Genomic DNA, 21402 nt, shown 5'->3' with positions numbered 1-21402 from the left:
AACATAAACACAATACATGACATAGATTAATGGTGCAAAACACAAACCCCATGAAAGATCAAGGCCCTTATCTATGGCCTGAATTTTGGAGATAGACAGATATGCCAGTCGTGTGTATGGATATCTCCTAAATTCAGTTGTAGATCCGCGTATATCTAATTCCAGTTTCAGATATCTACTATGTCATAATTCTTTTTTAGATATCTTGAATTAAGTTTCAGATTGAACTTGAATTGTGAATAGTTATAATGATGTTATATATATCTGAAACTGGAATTAGAGTTATTTACAAATATCTGCAACTGGATTGTAGATATCTATAATGACAAACCCCATACACATGAATGAATGTCATTTTGACTGGTAAAAACTGAATTCCAAACATCTGAAACTAACTGTTTTGACTAGTAAGAATGACGTCACAGATATACTCCACATAATCCAACTTGGCGATTAAAATGTTAAAAAGGTTTGCCATATCAACATCAAAGGCTTTTCTCATTTGCTGCAGCGGACCAACATTACCGTTCAACGATTGGCGCACACAGCTGTCAATAATTGTTCCGTTAACCAATTATCTGCCTGGGTTAGGGGGCGTAAAAAAGGGGCGTACACGTTCTTAGTTCATTGGTGTGGTGACGTCACAGGCCTTATTTGATAACATTGAGAGACCGTCACACTGACGACAGGACGAAGGTTCGCTGGTTGTTCTAAAGGAAGCTGAAGAGCGTCGGAGTTTACCAGTACAACTAGAGGATCCTGAGGTATAGTTCACTGTGAGCTGAAGAAGACTGACTCGATAACGTCGCTCTAACTGCAGTGCAACTAATGCCCTACACCTACGTATATGGCTAACCTGCTAAAGTTAGCAGTCGTTGCGTAGTTGGCTAAACTACCCAGTGAAAACGCCACAGGAATGTAAAATAACCAACGTTAACTTTGAGAATTTGTTTAGACATATAACCGCAAACATGTTATTTAGGTTAATTGAACCGAGACGTGGGCGCGGCCCGCTGTGTATCGTATGTTGTTAGCGGTAGCGGCTAGTTGTGTAGATGTTGCATCAGTCGTGTAACATTTGTTGTGTGTGTGTGTGTGAAGGTGTCGTGTTCGTCAGGTGTGTTTGTAGACCGCAGTATAACATACTTTTATTCAGCAAATACATGTGTCACAGTCTGTGACAATATGTATTATCATTTTAAATGACAAAGATAACAGTTCAATCATAATCTCACATATACCCTAACATGCAAGTATTCATTATTTGCTTGATAACTGACCAAATGGCACACAAACAGTAATTGAGTAATTCTGTGTATTACTGTCGTATTCTCTGTCTCTGTTGGAGACTTGTAATGAAATACTGTTTGTTGACCCCTCAAACAGTTTTTTTTTTTTCCTGGCTTTTAAAATCCTGCATGGACTTGCCTCAGGTCATTTAACAGACCTTTCACTGCTATGCTACCATGACCGCTCCCTCAGACTGACCTACATAAGAATATTATTATTACTTATTATAAATCACTCTTGAAAACTCCCTTTTTTGTAAGATGGCTTTTAACTGATCAGAGATATGTGTAAAAGAGGACATTACATTTTTTAAGTGATAGTTTAAGTGATGTTTCATGAAGTGTGGTTGTGAGGAAGTGATATAGTCAGAGCAAAGACATAGATGCATAGTCTAAGTGAAAACATGGCTGCCAGTGGAGACAAGCAGATTTTAGCCACTGAAAAGGCCACTATGAAATCTTAAGAGAATGTTTGACACTAATTTTTTATTGTTAGACATTTTTTTCCTACTTGGAAATTGGAGTTTAACCCAAACCAGTATTGTTGGAACAACCCTGTCAAGTTGTTCCATGGTCGGTTAGTGGAACAACATTTTAAAACATTATATTATTGCTGTTTTGTCATTTATAATCATTAATGTTCTTTTCCAATCTAACCAAATACTTTTTCTTCTGTGTTGGATCATCCCCCTTCCTCTGGATCTGGTGCTCCTCCAGTGTTTGTGCTGTCAAGGTGATGTCAGCTGCTTGTCTTGCGCGCCTGGCAAGGTGCAGTGTTCCTTATGTGCCTCGCAGCGGTCTTCTTCAGGCAGCCCTAGTCCCACTCCCATTGCAACAAGACAGCCACCTCCAGTTCACAGTCTTTCGTAGATCAATTTACAGCCCATCAGAACAACGACAAAGCAACACACGCTTTGATCCAGACAGCAGTGGCCGTCCCACAACTTGGGATTCATTTGGCATTTGGGACGATCGCATTGATGAACCTATCCTGCTGCCTCCCAGCATTCGCTATGGAAAGCCCATTCCTAAAATCAGCTTATCGAAAGTGGGTTGTGCCTCTCTCATTGGTCAACGCAAAGAGAATGAAGACCGCTTCCAGGTGTCTCAAATGACAGAAGACGTCCTCTATTTTGCTGTTTTTGATGGGCATGGTGGACCGCAAGCAGCTGACTTCTGTGAAAAATACATGGAAAAATTTATCAAGTAAGAAAATCATTAAAATTATTATTATTATACTGCGAATGAATGAACGAAAGACGTGTCTTTTGTTGGTAACATTCTCCTCTTTGTCCTCATTTTGTTGTTTCAGGGATCTTCTGCCTAAGGAAGCAAATCTGGAATTAGTTTTATCAAAGGCTTTCCTTGAAGTAGAAAAAGCTTTTTCAAGGCACTTACACTTCTCTCCAAATGGTAGGTTCTTTCATGGTACTTGTACATAGTCATACTGTATATATGCACACTAATGTTTATATTTAAGTATATTTAATGGCATTTTCTTCTCTTTTCAATACTCTAATACCTTAGGCTTTCAAAGCCTTGGATATCCCAAGTGATTTGACCTGAGCGTTAATGGTTAGACGTCTGTCATTTAACCCAGAGTTACTTTATAACCGATGAACAATAAACCAGCTACAGGTAGAGCAAACACTCATGCCTGACTGCTTCCAGTGTTGCATCTACATACAGATCGGTGACATATTAAGGGGAAAATCTTGATTGATCTTGTGATTAAACATCGTCGCAATGTTAAAATAATCGCCTAAGTCATTTTTTGTCAAAATTGTTTTTTTTGCCTAAATCAACTCCTCATGATGCGGCCACCTATGGTAATGAAGCATGGCCTACATCCTCAGTTGATCAGATCGTGTGATTTTATCCCTTTAAGATAATGGCCTATGTCAAGTGTGTGAGTGAAGTGGTGAAATTTTTTGTGTTTGAGTTAAAATGAGTTAGGCGATTATTTTAACAGGGTGACGACATGTTACATTTGAATCACATTATATGGTCCTTTAGTCACCAGATCTCAACCTAGTTAAACATCTATGGGGTAAATGTTTTCCACCAGCATCAGATTCCCATATTATTGAATATCATTAAGAGAAGTCATTCAGTTGAAGTCTATTGAAAACCAAAAACCTTTAAAGCACAATTAAGGTTGTGAATTCCTTGAATTGTCACCCATCTGTTGATATTTTTGATCTGTAGCAAATCTGAGTATCCCTCAAACAAATTAATGCAAAAATGTCTTTTAATAAGTCATTGTTTACATGTTTGCTGTAGTGATACTGAAGTTAGTAAATTAGCTTGGCTTTTCTCAAGCAGCATTATGTCTGATGAAGGTTATATAATGATTTTCAAGCTAGTATACCTGTTTTGTGGCCATACAGTGGCCACACACTGTGAAATGTCCCAATATGCCTGTGTGTGTGTGTGCATGTTATCTACGGCAGCTGCTGACCCAGCTAAGAGCTGGAGGCCCTTGGCACCAATGTGGATGGCGAGAGGCTAGATATTGAAGGAGAGTCCAGCGGGTCCTAAATCCTGGACTACTGGAAGGTTCCCTATCTTTCTCTCACTCCTCTAGCTCTGTCTCTCGCTCTCTCTCTCTCTCTCTTCCTTTTCTTCTCTCACCAAGTGTATGCAAAACTTTTTGTGAGACAGCGCTTTAGTTTGACAGGTTGTATGAGATGTATCATGTCAGTGTCAGTATTAGTTCATGAGCCGTATCATGTTTAATGCTCCAATGTGCAACTTCTAAGCATAAATAATGTCTGTTACCTTCAAAACATTGTCAAAAGAGTTCATACAATGCTGATAGATAGATAGATAGATAGATAGATACTTTATTCATCTCACAGAGAAATTCACATTTGATTAAGCTGATTAAGCCTATCAGTGCCACACAACTCTGTCTTTCTCAGTATAGCAGTGTTCAGGTCTCATGTTGCTGAACTGCACACAGGAATTGATTTTGTTTAATGTCAAGACGGAGACAGCAGGTACATTGTGCTAATGAAGCATGACTGCTGCAAACACACAAAGAACTGCCCAAGAAAAATTTAAAAAAAAAATTAAAGCTAAAAAAAACCTGTCGTTTAGCGGTTTGACGAAGTAAATGCTTCTTAAACCCCCCCCCGCCCGCCCATCCCTGTGCTTCCGACGTTTACAAACAAACGCTCCATCAGTCAGGTCTGATAGTGTTGTTTGACAAACCCCTTTTCGGATGAAGGCCGTAGTTTACAGGAAATGTTACATTGTTTCTTTTCACAAAGAATAATAACAACAAAAAACAACTAAAAGTTACGCACTGGAGCTTTAACAATGAGATCCAGAACCATTGCAAAATATTAGAATCATGTACCGTATCATCAAGTCTAGAAAAAATGCCTGCAAAACAAAGGAGGAAAAAAACGAATATTCTTATTGTTGAATATCAGGATATTTTTAGATGAGGTCTTGTATTGCCCATATTGTACACCCATGTTGTACTAGTCATGAAAATGTATAATTTTTTAGGTTTAGTTTTAGGCTCAACTCTGCTGTGAATATTGCTCTGGAACTGAAAAAGTTCAACCTGCATGTGTAACTGCCTCCTCTACTGTTTACTGTGTAATCTCTAGTGCACTATGTACATGTCACGTCCACTGTGACTTCCCACCCATGTCTCCATACTTAACTGTGAGGATGTGAGAGTGTGAGATACACCACATGGTTGCTGTGAGCAAAGTGGACAGTAGCTGTTCTGTGTTAACCTTCATGGCTGGTTCTACCTCTAATGTCTCTGTTTTTGTCTCTGTAGCGCAGGACATCAATGCAGGAACCACTGCCACTGTGGCCCTGCTGAGGGATGGCATTGAGTTGGTGGTGGGCAGTGTGGGGGACAGCCGCGCCATGCTATGCCGTAAGGGCAAAGCCCATAAACTCACTGATGACCACACTCCTGAGAGGAAGGACGAGAAGGAGAGGTACATAAATGGTCATGGACCAAAAGCAGATGATGAGACTTACATCACTTAGATCCTAGTGGACATGTGTGGACAGGTGAACCTGGAAACTATGACCACAGCCCCAATATAATTTTAAAACATCTGAAAGTTTTTAAAGTTAGTTTTTAAAGTTATTATACATTTTGCTCTCTACCTCTGCACAATCCTCAAGGATTAAGAGGAGTGGGGGTTTTATAACCTGGAATAGTCTGGGACAGCCTAATGTCAATGGCAGACTAGCCATGACGCGCAGCATTGGAGACTTTGACCTGAAGAACATGGGAGTCATCGCTGAGCCTGAAACCAAGAGAATAACGGTATGTTTTGAGTTCTTACGATAATCTGTTCAGATTCCACAACACAGGTTGTTTCAGGCTTATTTGTCCACAATGACTTTTCTGACATTATTTTGCGTACTGATTTTTCCCAGTTGCACCATGTCCATGACACGTTCCTGGCGCTGACCACAGACGGCATTAACTTTATTATGAACAGCCAGGAAATCTGTGACGTCATCAACCAGTGCCACGACCCCAAAGAGGCAGCACAGAGAATATCTGATCAGGTATTTGAGGTTCTATACTGACTAGTATTGATATATATCATTTGGAATTGTGGTTTTCATTGTGGTGCTGGAGCATAATGTCACACCAGAACTGAAATATCCAGTAAATACAACTTTACACCAACAGAACATTATCTTTAATTGTTCTGGTTTTCATCTCTTACAGGCTCTTCAGTATGGCTCGGAGGACAACAGCACAATTATCGTGGTGCCCTTCGGTGCTTGGGGAAGGTACAAGAGTTCAGAGACCAGTTTTTCCTTCAGTCGGAGTTTTGTGTCCAGTGGCCGCTGGGCGTAGTCGACAAGACGGTGGATGAAACACGTCGGTCTGTGGACTTACTTATTGTGTGCAATACAATCCCTGCCCTTAAGGGAAACATCGAACGTGTTGTTTGCCCAAACAGTAACACATATGGGTTAAAACAGACGTCTCAACCTCGTGGCCCGCGGGCCACATGTTATTTACGTTTGATTTTTTTAATTAATAGATTAGATAAACACATTTTTATTGTGAACTATATATTTTTGCATATTAAAACAAAACACTTTTATTTTGAAAGCTGTGGACACAAATATTGTTATTGCAACATTATGTTGTGTGGAATTTTGTTGTATAATTTTAACTTCTTATCGCCCAACACTACTGGGCTTTGTTTTTCTCCTGACGAGACGAGGCGCTCAGTGGCCCCCAGGTCATCGTTGGTTTGAGACCCCTGGGTTAAAACCTGCTGTTTAGAGCACTGTGGTAATTATTATTATTATCCTCTGGTGAATCAGGTGCACTAAATAAACAAATTACCCCTTTATGCAATGTTTAATTCTAGTAAGCCAATGACCTAAGGTGCTAAAAGTTGATAAGTGTTTGAATGACGGACAGGAATCAACAGTGATGAGGCGTCCCTCAGCAGACATGTAGTCCCTCTACATTAGCTGAATTCTTTTGTCACCTTATGTAAACCATTCAGATGCACTTTTATCTATTTAGGTATTCATAATGCCCAAGTTTGCCCACCAATGGACAACCTCCCCATTTCCAAAGTCACTTAAGTATAAGTATCATGAGTAAATTAAGGCAGTGAGTAGGTTTTAATGACTGTGGATTTTGGAGCTTCCTTTCTTAGTTTTGTGGGTCAAAACATCCCAGTTAAAATTTCATTGGGCTCCTGATGTTTTTCTTCAGCACAAAACAAGTTTATACAACTTGCTGTTTTCTTTGTACTTCAGAAGTACTTGAAGCACTGATGAGCTTTTTTGATGCCCATTTTGCACAGAAGTGATGGCGTGAACCCTGAATGTTGAGGAATCTGGTGAACTGATGGGCAGTGCGAGAGGAGCTGCTCATTGTTTGTATTAACATCATTTCAGTGGCTCAACCATTGTCTCTTGGCTCAGGATGGAAAAGTGTTCATCTCCGTCGTGATTTGAACCTGGCCTCGTTGGTGTGCTGGGCGTAGACATGTATACTAAAGTTTTGTAAATAATTATATTTATGTATTACTGGAGAACGGATAATTCTGTTATATTTACTCAGTATCTTGGTTAAGTCTCGTATCTGAAATGCACTGGGCCTTTGCGTCAGTGTGTGTGTGTGTAAAGCTTCATTATTTAAATAGTAGCTTAAATACTCGGTCTTTTCAGCCAGAATAATGAAGCACACTTAATGCAGAACCATATAAATGTTCAGCTAAGAACCTTGTGTGACAATGTGAATGTTTGCTGAAATGCCCTCTATGACTAAAACAACACAATCGGTCCCTGTCGTTGTGGAGGAGAGAATAAGCTGTGTCCGTTGTCTTGGTTGATCTAATGTGAGTGCACGAGTGTCCAGTGCAGAGCAGACTTGAACCGTCATTAGATCGTCTGTACAGGCTTTGTTTGTTGTTGTTTTTTTATCTGTGGTTGTTGAAGCTAGACAAATGGAAGCATCTATATTTATCAGTGTACATGTTCTAACTATGAAAGAAGCAAATGTGTCAGTTTCCTCCAAAGCTATTTATCAGTGTTTTGTAATTTAGTTGGAAGCCTTGATTTTATTATATATAAGGACCTTGTCTTTATACTTTTAACGCATCCACTACATCTGTTGAAGCTGTCTCTCGGTGAGTTCAGTGTTTTATTTACTGTCTTTTGCTTCACTGCATTTCACATACTCCTGTTTCTTTGTTGCCGTGGACCTGTAAATGGGACCTAAATCTGATTACCCCAACAGCACTGTTCCCATTACTGTACTGTGATCATGACGCACAATTAAAAACTACACATCAAAACATGGGCTTGGAGTTTGGTGGCAGTTTGTTGCAATGTTGTTACTTTTTGTGTATATTTTAATAATCTTTATTTATATAGGACTTATCAAAGTCCTTTACAAAGGAACAGAAATATGGTGATGATAAAATTCAATATAAAATACACTCACACATGATCATGATCAACCGTAAAAAATAAGAGTTGGACATGAGCCTTAAATGCATTTGATTAAAGTAAATGTTTTGATTCAAGCAGCCATATCTAAGGAGGCATCACTTAAGTAGTCCTTACTGACATTAAATCAGACTCTGTGGATCTACATTTAAAGCCTTAAGTTATTATTTATTGATTAAAGGTGGAGTCTGACTCTGGGCTTTTGTCTATTTACTGCCAACTATAATAATTTTACAGCACTTCTAAAGGGCATGGAGGGAAATATTGATCAAAGTTTACTAAATGTGTGACATTTCATAGTTCAGGGGTCTACAACCTGTGGCTCTTCAGCAACTCTGCAGTGGCTCCCTGTAGCTTTGGAGAAAAAAAAAAGTATTTTATTTAAATGTTTTCTTTCAAAGTGGACACCACATTCACTCACTCATTTATTTATTTATGTATCTATTTAACAAGGTGAGGAATAAGAGCATTTTCATATTTGTGCTACTAAAAATATGCGTCACATCCCTTGTTTGTCAAAATATTTGATATTTAAAAACCTCCCAAAACTCAACAGACCTGTGTTAAAATATATTGAAAGTCATTTCCAACACTTACATGAAGTCATGTTGTTAATGAAGTCAGTGCACATTTGTCTTTGCATCCACATACGACACACACTCAGCTTTTCTCAAGCATGAACCACATAAACTCTGAGCAGTGTTTTATTTATTTATAATATTTTTTATAAGTGGGTCACTTTTTATTTGATCAATTTCCCACAAATAACAGAAGAATGGACAAAGTTCTGTGGTTTATTTCAAGGTAGGCACTGTTTTTTTTTCCTTTGTTAACAGCAGTTTTCTTTTTGTCGTTCTTAAATTTCATAAATGGCACAGACGATAGTTCATTTTATATCTATATATATAGATATAAAATGTATTACATGATGTCATCTTCAGTTTATGGGTCAAATAGGTTTTGCAGCTGCAGATTAATTTTATTTGGGTCGAGTCCAACCCACTCGTCCTCAAACACCTAGTTGTGTGTTTGGTCAAGAAATGTCTTGTTGCCATTGATTTGGAATAGAATAGAATAGAATAGAATAGAATAGAATAGAATAGAATAAAATAGAATAGAATAAAATAGAAGGTTTTATTGTCATTCAGTGAAAATCTGTTTTAAAACACACAAGCTACACATTGCAGTCATAAAAACAAGGCAGGGAGTTATGAAGCTCTCAACTCACAGGTTTGTGAGTCTGTATTTTATCTGTAATTATATGTTTTGAGTGGCCGTCAACATTAGAAAATACATAAATATAGAGATAATTTACCATAATAAATATAATACAAAACTAATATTCCTAGAAACAGAACATTTGACCTCCACTGACCTCACTGTGTGCGTGTGTGTGTGTGTGTTGTAGTGGTAAGGGTTAACTCAAAGTGGGGTTTGGGATCCTGACTGACTGTGAGGCACCTGTCCCCGCTGTCATGAGCTGATGTTAGTCCGCCTGCTCAGTCTCTCTCTGCTCCATCAGTCTGCAGCAGCATCAGCAGCAGCAGCAGCAGCAGCAGCAGCAGCAGCAGCATCAGGATTCTCTCACTGCTCTCTCGGTAAGTCACTGTTTGTCTTTCTTTATAGGACGAGGTCGTGTAGCGCTGTCACTAACTGAATTACTGAAGTACCCAGATTATTTGATTTTACAATCCACCACAGCCTAAATATGAATGGAGTCATTTAGCCAGGAAAAAAGGACTGAATAATAATAATTAATAACACTTTTTTGTTTGTTTGTTTAGAAAATGCTTGTTTTTTTCATCACCCATGTAACCTATAAAAGGTTGTACTGTATACAAATGTAGACATTTTTCTCTCCTGCACAACATATTGAAATTGTGTTGTTGTAAAAGTTCAAACCAGCACATAGCACTTTAAGAGAACCATGTGATTAAACACTTTTTTATTAAAAATTACTATCATTTTTAATAAAAATGTATTATGGTATTTTTTTTACAGTTTTATACTACAATATTATTATGAATACAATATAATGAGTAATAAAATGAGTGTAACATATTTTAGAACAACTGAGAGTGTGTTAAAAAAAAAAAAAAAAAGTATATACAGTTATTATTGAGTTTTTGTGGTTAATGTCTTTACTTTGAGTTCTTCTGTGACAAACCTGGATAAAGACAGGTTTTCATCAGATCACGTTTGCTCTAGATCAGAGATCTCAAAGTTGCGGCCCCACTTTCAATTTCTTGTTATTTCTGTATGTTTTTTACTAATAGTTTCAATTTGTAAATAAATATGTTTTTATTGTGAACTATTTTTTTTGTTCCATATACAAACAAACACTTTTATTTTGAAATAATGTGAAATATCAACATAAATATGAATATTTTTCACAAAAGGTTGGACTTTTTTCCACGTGACCGGCCCCTACTGACCAAACTAGACACTCAGTGGCCCCCAGGTCATTTGAGTTGAGACCCCTGCTCTAGATGACAATGCAGAGACGGAACCACATCAGCGTTGTGATGATGGAGGATATTGGCACCAACGGGACGTCCACCTCAAAGGAAGTCAGATCCTCAAACCAGGACCAGCAGCCGCGTGGGTCCAGTGTGAGCTTCCACAACATCCACTACAAAGTCCAGCTGAAGAGCGGCGTCTGTCGGAGGAAAAGCAGCACCAGGGAAATTCTGCTGGATCTCAAGTCAGTTCCTCTGTTCTCTTGTCACACGGCGCTGCTCATAGTGACTCTTCTTGACACAGATTTAGACAGACGTGTGGTATTTGAACTGTGAACTGTGACACGTTGGCCACTTTCTGTTCCCTCTGCTCATTTAGTCTAATATTAAGCTTGATGTTGAGGATAATGAAACCTTTTCTCATAAAAATCAATTCTGACAGGCTGCACACACTTAACTCAACGATAACTCTCAAAACATTTTATGTTGTTGATTATTCAACACAAAAAGCCCCGATGTTCACGTTGACCCAGTGTAACTTGGTCCTCGCACACTGGTTTCTGTGTGTTGGTCTTAAGTCACGCTGACGTTTCCCAGGGAAGAATGAATCTTTTCACACAAGCTTTTTTTTTTCCTGCCTCAGTGTTAATTATATGATATTAAGCATGGTTTATTGCATGTAATCTGACTACAGTCTGCCAGGGGAACTGTTGAGTGATCCACTTCCAGGCTTTTATTCACTCTTTTAATTCCATTTCATATCACAGATTCTTATGTTCTCTCGTGCTTCTGGGCGACAACAATTTGCTTTTGAATTATTTTCCCTACATAGTTTCACGTGGTATAGCATGTTTTTGTTCTGCGTGCCTGTAACTAGTGTGAAATTCCTTTAATGGACAGGTTATTTGGGATAAAAGCAGGAAGCTAATTCAGAAAAAGCAAAAAAGTTTGTTTCACAGGAGTAATAGTAGCAAATAACTGATCTGAGATATAATCTGAGATTTTACAATCTATAAATGAATGGGGACACATTTAAATGTGTTTCAATGTTTGCCTTTAAATTCTTTTATCCCTGAGAAATTGATCCAATATACAATTTCGTTTTTTTGCTACAAAGTGCAAAGTTTAAGAGAAAATTGAAGTCAAAAGAATGTCTGTAATTTAATTGCCTCTGATTTCATCCTGTTTGTTTCGTTTCACACACTTCATATTTGTAGAATAACATTTAAACAGTGAAAATCCAAGATTATAGATGAAATGAATGGAGACAGATTTAAATATGTGACAACGATCTTATATACATTTGAATGTTGTGCTGCAGTGGGATTATGAGACCTGGACTCAATGCCATTCTTGGACCCACAGGAAGTGGGAAATCCTCGTGAGTACTTCCAACGACTTCCTACAACAACAAAATTCAATGCAGTGTTTCTTGTAGAAGGGTTATCTAATGTTCAGTTTGTGTTGCAAAGGTTTTTGGATATTCTGGCGGCGAGGAAGGATCCTGCAGGTCTCTCAGGAGAAGTCCTCATTGACGGAGCTCCACAGCCTCCAGACTTTAAGTGCCTCTCTGGATATGTTGTTCAGGTGCAGTTCAAGTTTAATGATGATGACACTTTTTCCATCTTCATCCATCCATCTTCCAGCACTTTATCCTCCACATGAGGGTCTGGGGGGTGCAGAAAAGCCCTTGTTCCTCCAGTGGAGGATAGGGCATTAGATAATGAAAAAGACAGCAGTGCAGGACAATATGAATCTCATCTCTCTCTTAGGACGATGTGCTCATGGGAACTCTGACTGTGAGGGAGAACCTGCGTTTTTCAGCAGCTCTGCGTCTGCACAGCTCTGTGCCTCAGAGTGAGAAGGAGGCTCGAGTCAATCACCTCATCAAAGAACTGGCTCTCACCAAAGTGGCTGACTCCAAGGTTTACACACACACACACACACACACACACACACAGTTATACATCCAAACCTCATACACCGAGTGACTGATCCCTGTCGTTGTTGTTTTGTCCAGGTGGGCACACAGATGAGCAGGGGAATCTCAGGAGGAGAGAGGAAGAGGACCAACATCGGTATGGAGCTCATCATTGATCCATCAGTTCTCTTCCTGGATGAACCAACCACAGGACTGGACGCCAGCACGGCCAATTCTGTGCTGCTGCTGCTGAAAAGGTAAAGCATGGAACTCATTAGAAAGTCTGTCCATTCTTTGTGGTTTCAGTGAACACAGATCGCAGTATTTTGACTTAACGACATGAAATACGTACATTGGTAATAAATAACACTGTCAACATGTTTTCTGTCCCACTCACTTATATTTAAACATAAAGTAGGGGTTAAGATGCTTTTCTACACAAACATTTATTAACTTCCTGTCATTTGTTTCTCTCTGAAACGATAAAAATCAACAGTTTGACCTCATTTGTTTTTGCTCAGTTTGGACCAGACAAACTTTCCTGTTACTACATCTATTTATTTTTTAAATTCTGTTTTCAGAATGGCCAGTCATGGAAGAACCATAATCATGTCCATCCACCAGCCTCGCTACTCCATCTACAGACTGTTTGACACTCTGACCTTGCTGGTCAGTGGCAGAATGGTTTATCACGGCCCAGCCCTGAATGCTTTGGACTACTTCGCCAACATCGGTGACACAGTTTTTTTATAATTATTTTTATTATTATGATTATTATTATTATTATTATTATTATTATTATTATTATCGTTATTATTATTATTTTTATTGTTATTGTTATTATTATTATTATTATTATCATTATCATTATCATTATCATTATCATTATCATTATCATTATTATTATTACTATTATATTATTATTATTGTTTTGTTATTATTCTTATTCTATTCTTATTCTTATTATTGTTATTATTATTATTACTATTATTATTAATAATAATAATAATAATAATAATAATAATAAAAATAAAAAATGAAGAAATTAATAATAATTCTGATTATAAGATTATATATATATATGATTATGCAGCACCTGTGTTTATATGAGAGATTAAATACATGGATGTGTGTGTGTGTGTCTGTCAGGATATCCCTGTGAGCCCCACAACAATCCAGCTGACTTTTTTCTGGACGTTATTAACGGACACTTCACCGGTACAGCTATGACCACAGTGCATGGTTCTGAAGGTAAAGCCATAATACGTAATACCATCACATCTATGATGGAGGTGTAACAGTGTCTTCTGATTTCAAGTTAAGAAATAAACTTAAGGGTAATTTAATGTAAAGGTCTGTGTGTGGTAGTGTGTGGAAAGATTTAATTACAAAATGTCCTGTGTGCGTGGCCAGATTTGGACTTTGAGGAGCTCAGCAAATACAGGCAGAGTATCGAGGAGCGTCTCATCGGGGAGTTTAAAAACTGCAGCTACTCCAGTGACACAAGGGCAGAGCTGGAGCGCATCGTCCACGATAAAGAGTGTGTCTCGCGTCCAAAGTCCCGCACCATCACCTACAACAGCTCCTTCTTCCACCAGCTGCACTGGGTTCTCAGAAGGACCTTCCAGAACCTCATGTTGAACCCCCAGACATCTGTCGCACAGGTAAACACTTTACAAGACTCAAGTACTCAGCAACTTACGTGCTCCAACAACACAAAATAAGAGTTAGGACAGAGCTCATTTTATGTATTCTGGGTAAAGTCAAGTCTGACAAAGGCATAGTTAAAGCCACTGTCATTTTATATCATATTTAAGTGAAGCAGAGGTTTTTTATTATTAAAAAAAAAGAGTTATTATTATTCATTCAAAAACTACTAACACTACAGTATATTTTTTTCAGTTAATCCCACATGTTAACTTTCAGAACTGTTGTGACACTGAAATCTATATTTAAATTAAACCATCACGTCTACCTTACTGCTGAAGAGAGCAGAAAATAATAATTTATTATCAGAGTACATTTATTATCCTTAACCCTTTACAGTTCCAAGGGACATTTTGTGCCATTCCGTTTTTTTTTTTTATTATTGTCAAGTCATTTTGTCTGTGTTGAATGAATATAACTCAAATTTGCCAGAGGATATTTATTTTTGGAAACATTTAGAACTGATATTTGATACTTTTACAGCCGTTTTTGGGAAGGTGACATTTTCTGCCGCTAGGAACAAATTAGTCAGTAATTTTTAGAACAAAAACCATACATCAAAATAAATCTGCCAATCACTGACCTGAATCAGGACCTAATAATAAATACAATCAAATTCTCCTGATTGCAATTTTTGGGGGGTGGAGTTGTGTAAACATACTGTCAATCTCAAAAATATAATTAATATTTGATTTGTATATTTCAGGCTGAAGTAGTGAAGTAGAAGTAGTAGATTCATTCAAAGTGGAAACAAAATTCTATATAATATTTCTACAGCAGTTTTTGTGAAGGTGACATTTTCTGCATCTAGGAACAAATTTGTCAGAATATTAAAGGAACCCAGAGACAGCAATGTGTTGAGATCAGAAATCTCATCACTTTAAGGGTTATTAACAGCTAATTGGCACTAAATAAGTCACAATAATCTACAAGAGGGGCTCTGTGTGGTGTCGGCACCATAATCAGCTTTGGTGACTGTTGTGACGCCACTCTTGCCTCTTTGGGTCAGGGTCTAAACTGATATCATATCTGGCCAAAAGCCCTGTGGCCCTGCTCTGGTACTCATCACATGATGCCATCATGACCTGTCCCACTTTCACATGAGGGGCTGAGGGAAATGAGGTGCAAAAGGCTCAACCTTATTAGCTTATCCCCTGACCCTGGGAACCGCTTAGTCCTGTCGTAATCTGTAAAATGTTAGGATTAAAACTTGTGTTGTGTTCACTTTTCTCACTCGCCTGTTGTCTTGGAGACTCCAGGTTGGAGCAGGAGCTCAACTTGACTCTTGATCCCAAACAATTAATAAGCTATTAGGCCAATGGGAAGTTTTATTCTTACTTTTCAAAAACACTTTTAAACAGTATTTTTTTTTTGGAGAAGTCGCCTTCGTAAAGGTCAACACGCAGAGCTTTACAGAGAACACTGAAAATGTACATGAGGGAAAAAATCTCTAATTTGTGGCCACAAAATAGATATAACGTGCGCACAAAATATTCAATGGGAATAATGATTCCTTGCAATGCCAGGCTTCTGAGAATACCTTTGTAACTCATTCCCAACCTAAAATAAAACTTAACATTTAATCTGTAGACAGGATATTCCCTACCGACATCTGCGACGTCATTCTTACTCGTCAAAACCACAGTGACAAATATCCGCAATTCAGTTTCTACTCGTCAAAATGACGTCACATATATCTGTAATGGTCATTTTCAAACTCCATTAAATGTTAAAAAGGCCCATTTTTGCTGACGTAGCTCTCAAGATAATTCATGGGAATGATATTAATATTATTAATTAGTATTTTGTGCACACATTATACTTATTCCAAGTTTATTCCAAGTTTGGCTCTCTATAAAAATGAGATGAGGATTAAAGATCCATTGTGGAACTTCTATTGCCCCCTGTAGACTTTTGATGAATTCAGACAGAGAGAAAAGGAGAGCGTGCTGTCTGCTATGCATTTGGTAACATTTGGTTTGTGCAGTACTTGTGTATGTTGTAAGGGTTAGTATTCATATTCATTCACATCTGTATCAAACAACAATATGTCACTGCTGCCGTTTGTGTGCAGGTTCATTGACTATCATCGTGTTTTTACGTGTTTGCAGGTGGGAGTCAACGTTTTCCTCGCTCTTATTGTCGGAGCCATTTTCTTCAGAATCAAAGACGATCAGAGTGGGATCCAGAACAGGTGAGTGAACAAAGAACAAATCTCTTAAAGGGTCCGAGATGAGGTGGACACGCCTTTACATTTTATACAGAATACATATTATATTAATACTTGACTAAAAAAGCTCTATCAGTGATACTGAGTTTATGACACAAGCATCAGGAAAATGTAGAAATAAATTATAACTGCTTATTTTAATTCATAAAAAGTAGATGAGTAAAGTAACTGAGGTTTAACATGTTGTGCCAATTTTGGGGAAACTGATGTGTTTTTTGTATATTCTCATTTATTTGTATGTGGCTGTGTAGGATTGTTCCACATGTTCCACATGTTTAAGTCACTGGTTGCTGTTGGAAGTGTGAAAAGTAGAGCAGCGCCTGCACAGCTAATCCTCTTACCACGTTTTATTGGCACAACATGGTACTCACAAGCTCCGTGAAGGACATCACAAATCTCAATCTCAGTGGATTCTGTCTCTCTTTGCAAAGTTCAGTGGTATAAAAAGACCTAATGCCATTAAATTCATGGTCAGTGCATAGGCAGTATGGCAGACACCAGTCTACGCGGCTTAAATGGCTTAAACGCTATTGACCCCTTCCCTCCTTTTTAGTGGGTGCAGGGTCAGATATCCGGGCCACAGCGGAGGAGTCTGTCAACTCTTATGTCTTTGTAGTTTTACAGGGACCACATGTAATCTGTACAGTGCAATCCAGGCTTTATCAGACTATCAGATTAAGGTGATTTGGATGTCAGGCAACATGTTTTTCTGCTCTGTACGTGCAGTCATACGTGAGTCAGTGTCCAAACAACGTGCTAAATGTGTGTTCTTTATTTAAAACTGTGTAAGTGCAAGAAACACACACAGAGTTACTAATCCTTAAACATAAGGAAATTTAATAACTTACAGTTTAATTTAGAACAAAGGCAAAACCAATAAGAATAAGCAATAAGCAATAAGAATGAATAATAAAGTGTTTTTCCTCTTTATTTCTCACTTTTTACAACACTGTCCCCTAATGGAAACTAAATTTACATATACTGTATACTGTAAAAAGTGTATGTCTTTCAATCTGTCTGAGAGGTTTCAATCTATCTATCTAATATTTATTTGTATAATATTACATTTTTATCTCCACACACACTCTGTCCATAAACCCTAATCTCAAACCAGGGTCATCCTTCAGTGTTGTCACTGGACACCTAGAATCAGTATTTGAACAGACACACTCTGATTGTGTGTTATGAAAAGGCATAATAATAATCATCAATAATAATAATAATAATAATAATAATAATAATATAAAGTTAGCATTTCCCCAGAGAGCAGTAATGACCAGACTTTGTTGTACTGTTTTCCTACAGGATGGGAGCGCTCTTCTTCATCACCACCAATCAGTGTTTCAGCACGGTGTCTTCAGCCGAACTCTTCATCACTGAGAGGAAACTCTTTGTGTACGTAATCTGCTCAGTGTGTACAAAACATCTGTGAGGGTCACCTTAATGGCTCTTAAATAGAGCTGAAACAATTAATTGATTATATATCAATTACTAAATTAATCAACGGCTATTTTGATAATTGATTAATTGGTTTGAAGCTTTTTTCATGATTAAAACAAGATTATATATATATGTATATATATACATATGTGTATATACTGTATATATATACTGTATATATATATATATATATGTATATATATATATATATATATATGTATATATATATATATATATATAGTATATATGTTCTTGGCTGAGAACAAATTGAGAACTTGACCTACCCATGTCTGTGTGTGTGTTAATTCACAGTGAGTATTTGATTTGTCTTCATATGTCTCCACTGGCAGACACGAGTACATCAGTGGCTACTACAGAGTGTCCGTCTACTTCCTCTCTAAGATCCTGTCTGACATCACTCTGCGCACCGTCACCTCTCTGATCTTCAGCTGTATCGTTTACTTCATGATCGGTAATGTTTGTGTGTGTGTGTGAACATACTGTACATGTGTAGAAACCAACATCATCACATGATGCCCTGAAGATATCAGCCCCGAGAGTCAAAACAGAACTCATAGCTTTTAACTGAGTCGTGTGTGTGTGTGTGTGTGTGTGTGTGTGTGTGTGTGTGTGTGTGTGTGTGTGTGTCAGGGCTGAAATCCACAGTGGCAGCCTTTGCCGTGTTCACGCTGACGGTGACCCTGGTGGCCTACACAGCCACAGCCATGACCATGGCCATCTCTGCTGACCAGAGCGTCGTGGCTCTTGCCAACATCTTCATGACCATCACCTTTGTCTTCATGATGGTGAGAGACGCCACACGTACACAAACATCTCTTCACGTCTGCTTTTTACCTCCTGTGTCTTTAGGCTGAGGAACTAGCGATTCTTCTCCTTGAATGAATGCCTTATTATTCTATTGTGGATGGAAGGATGGAAACAGCTGCTGAATGTGCTTGAACATCAAGCACTCGGGCAGTTTTATGTATATTTGTTCTAGATAATGGATGGATTTTGAATGTCGTGTTGTGTGTGCAGATTTTCTCAGGTCTCCTGGTGAACTTACCCACTGTCATGGATTGGTTGGCTTGGCTGAAGTACTTCAGCATTCCTCGCTATGGCCTTGCAGTAAGTCGTGTGCATACATACTGTACCACATAGTAGATCACTGTTTCTAATCATGTACACGTCAAAAATGTATGTTTTCACATTGAACATCTGCAGTAAATCATCATTTCAGCCGGTTAATTATCACATGATTGTTCCCAGAGTTCGGACTGAACTGGAGAAACATGAACTCTTGAAACTCTGTCAGGTCAGGTCTGGTGAAAATGCCCAAATTAGAGCCAAAATTGAGTTCCACAGAATTTAAACAGAGTTAAATAAAGGTTAAATAATAGTAATAAATAATTAAAAGTAAAAATAAAAAGTTGGGATGTTCACACGCTACATAGAAATCACACCATAATGTTTCCACATGTGGAAACCAGTAACACTGTAGCCTGTGTTGTCTGAGCATTTGGACTAAAGACATACACAGATTTCTGGTATGGGCAGCCCGTGGCCAAGTGGAAAGGGAACTTGGCTTGTAACTGGAGTGTCGCTGGTTCAAGTGCTACTCAGTGTGGCAGCCCACTGCTACTAATTCTAGGATGGGTCAAATGCAGAGAAATAATTTCCCTAAGGGGATTAATACGGTTTAGATTTATAATGTTAATGATCACTTTTGTTCTCTTAGATTTGTGTATTTTTGTACTATTGTGTCTCTTTTCTGTCCCTCTGTGTCTTCATTGTCTTTTTGATTTTCTTCTTTTTTGCTTTGTGTGCATTTGTGTCGACCTTCTGGTCACTTCATCATCATCATTATCATCATCATTATTATTAGTATTATTAGTATTATTAGTATTATTTTATTATTGTTGTTGTTATTGTTATTGTTATTGTTATTGTTATTGTTATCATCATTCTTATTACTATTGTTATTGTTATTATTATTATCATCATTCTTATTACTATTGTTATTGTTATTGTTATTGTTATTATTATTATTATTATGATTATTCTTTGTGCAGTGGTTGTTTGGTTGAAATGTTTCTTTCACAGTTGTTGATGTTTGATCTTAGAAAACTCTGAACACCTTCAGCTTTGACTTGTCATAGTAGGAATTTTAATGAACACAGACTGCTCTGCTCAAGAGTCCCAGTAAATAAATCATTATTTACGTACATGTGTGTGTATTCACTGTGTGTGTATTCACCGTGTGTGTTTCCGTGTCCAGGCGTTGGAGATCAATGAGTTTGTGGGTTTGAAGTTCTGTGAGGAGCTCATGATCCGAAACACCAGCACAGCGACTGAAATGTCCAACTGCAGTGTGAGCACAGCTGTACTCACGTGAGTAAAGACGTCTTTTCACACTTTTTACAGACAAAGTCATGATTTGAAGAGACTTTCTGAACTTTTTTAACCCGCTGTCTTCCAGATGTACAGGAGAGCAGTATCTGGATTACCTGGGAATCGAGTACACCCCCTGGGGACTGTGGGAGAACCACGTGGCCCTGACGGTCATGTCCGTTATATTCCTCATCATCGCCTATCTGAAACTCCGCTACATCAAGAAATTCACTTAAAACGTTTGATTTTGACTTGAATGGATAATCAAAGCATTTCAGAACAAACAGTTGCGTTGTTGTGATGACGTGAGTTACGTAAATGCACGTTATTTTTCATTTATTTGAGCCCACAAGAGGATTTTGTCAAATGTAGACATACAAATACTTCATATGGGCACAGATTTCTAATATTTCAATGTTTACATTTGTTGTATTATTTCTTTTAATCTGACTATGCCTTTTTTTTTAACTAGTGGTGTTGATTTACTCTTCCTGGATAACCCAGTTACACTAAAGTTAACTTTTTTTACTATTAATAATTTACTGTAGAATTACATCAGGTAGAACTTTTTTTTTATTGTTCCAAAGTAAATGTCTATAAATTTTATTTGAATATTCTGACACAAGTACATAAACTTTTCCTGTAATCTTGTTTTAACGGTTGTAAAACATGACGGTGTTGACCTGCAGTGATTCTGGAACTGTCAAGGGATGAATATATTCATATTTAAAACAATGGTTTTTATTCAGAAAATATATATATCTGAAATCCCCTAAAACCGCTTTATCTGCAAACATCAAATATAAAAGTTTAAAATAAAGGTAGGTAACTGGTATTAGTTGCTCAGGGTCTGTTTGCATTTGTAGAAAATTTGTCTTTATCTTTTTTGACAATTTCATTTTTGCATTTATTATTAAGGTTTTACATCTACCTATAATTCTTAATTATTAAATGGAAACCAGAAGTAAATGCTTTAAATAAACAAGTCTC

At 37.7% G+C, this 21402-nt stretch overlaps 2 protein-coding genes across 2 annotated transcripts; both read left to right on the top strand.

The window, feature by feature from the left end:
• The first annotated feature begins 613 nt into the window (after positions 1-613).
• On the top strand, positions 614-8115 carry ppm1kb (protein phosphatase, Mg2+/Mn2+ dependent 1Kb). Its single transcript, XM_058641050.1, has 7 exons — positions 614-764; positions 2007-2495; positions 2602-2702; positions 5092-5257; positions 5451-5595; positions 5709-5843; positions 6010-8115. The coding sequence occupies exons 2-7, from the start codon at positions 2026-2028 to the stop codon at positions 6139-6141; spliced, it is 1149 nt and encodes a 382-aa protein (XP_058497033.1). The 5' UTR covers positions 614-764; positions 2007-2025; the 3' UTR covers positions 6142-8115.
• A 2575-nt stretch (positions 8116-10690) lies between these two features.
• Positions 10691-21180, top strand: abcg2d (ATP-binding cassette, sub-family G (WHITE), member 2d). Its single transcript, XM_058640493.1, has 15 exons — positions 10691-10968; positions 12045-12104; positions 12196-12310; positions 12496-12648; positions 12744-12901; positions 13226-13377; positions 13794-13895; positions 14058-14308; positions 16463-16545; positions 17887-17976; positions 18372-18493; positions 18673-18827; positions 19060-19149; positions 20300-20412; positions 20501-21180. Exons 1-15 carry the CDS (start codon positions 10754-10756, stop codon positions 20646-20648), a joined length of 2007 nt encoding a protein of 668 aa, XP_058496476.1. The 5' UTR covers positions 10691-10753; the 3' UTR covers positions 20649-21180.
• Positions 21181-21402: the final 222 nt, after the last annotated feature.

Source organism: Solea solea, chromosome 10 (genome assembly GCF_958295425.1).
Source record: "Solea solea chromosome 10, fSolSol10.1, whole genome shotgun sequence".
In the NCBI taxonomy this organism is placed as follows: Eukaryota; Metazoa; Chordata; class Actinopteri; order Pleuronectiformes; family Soleidae; genus Solea; species Solea solea.
Note: the sequence above shows the minus strand (reverse complement) of the source record. Positions and strands in the feature narration are given on the sequence as shown.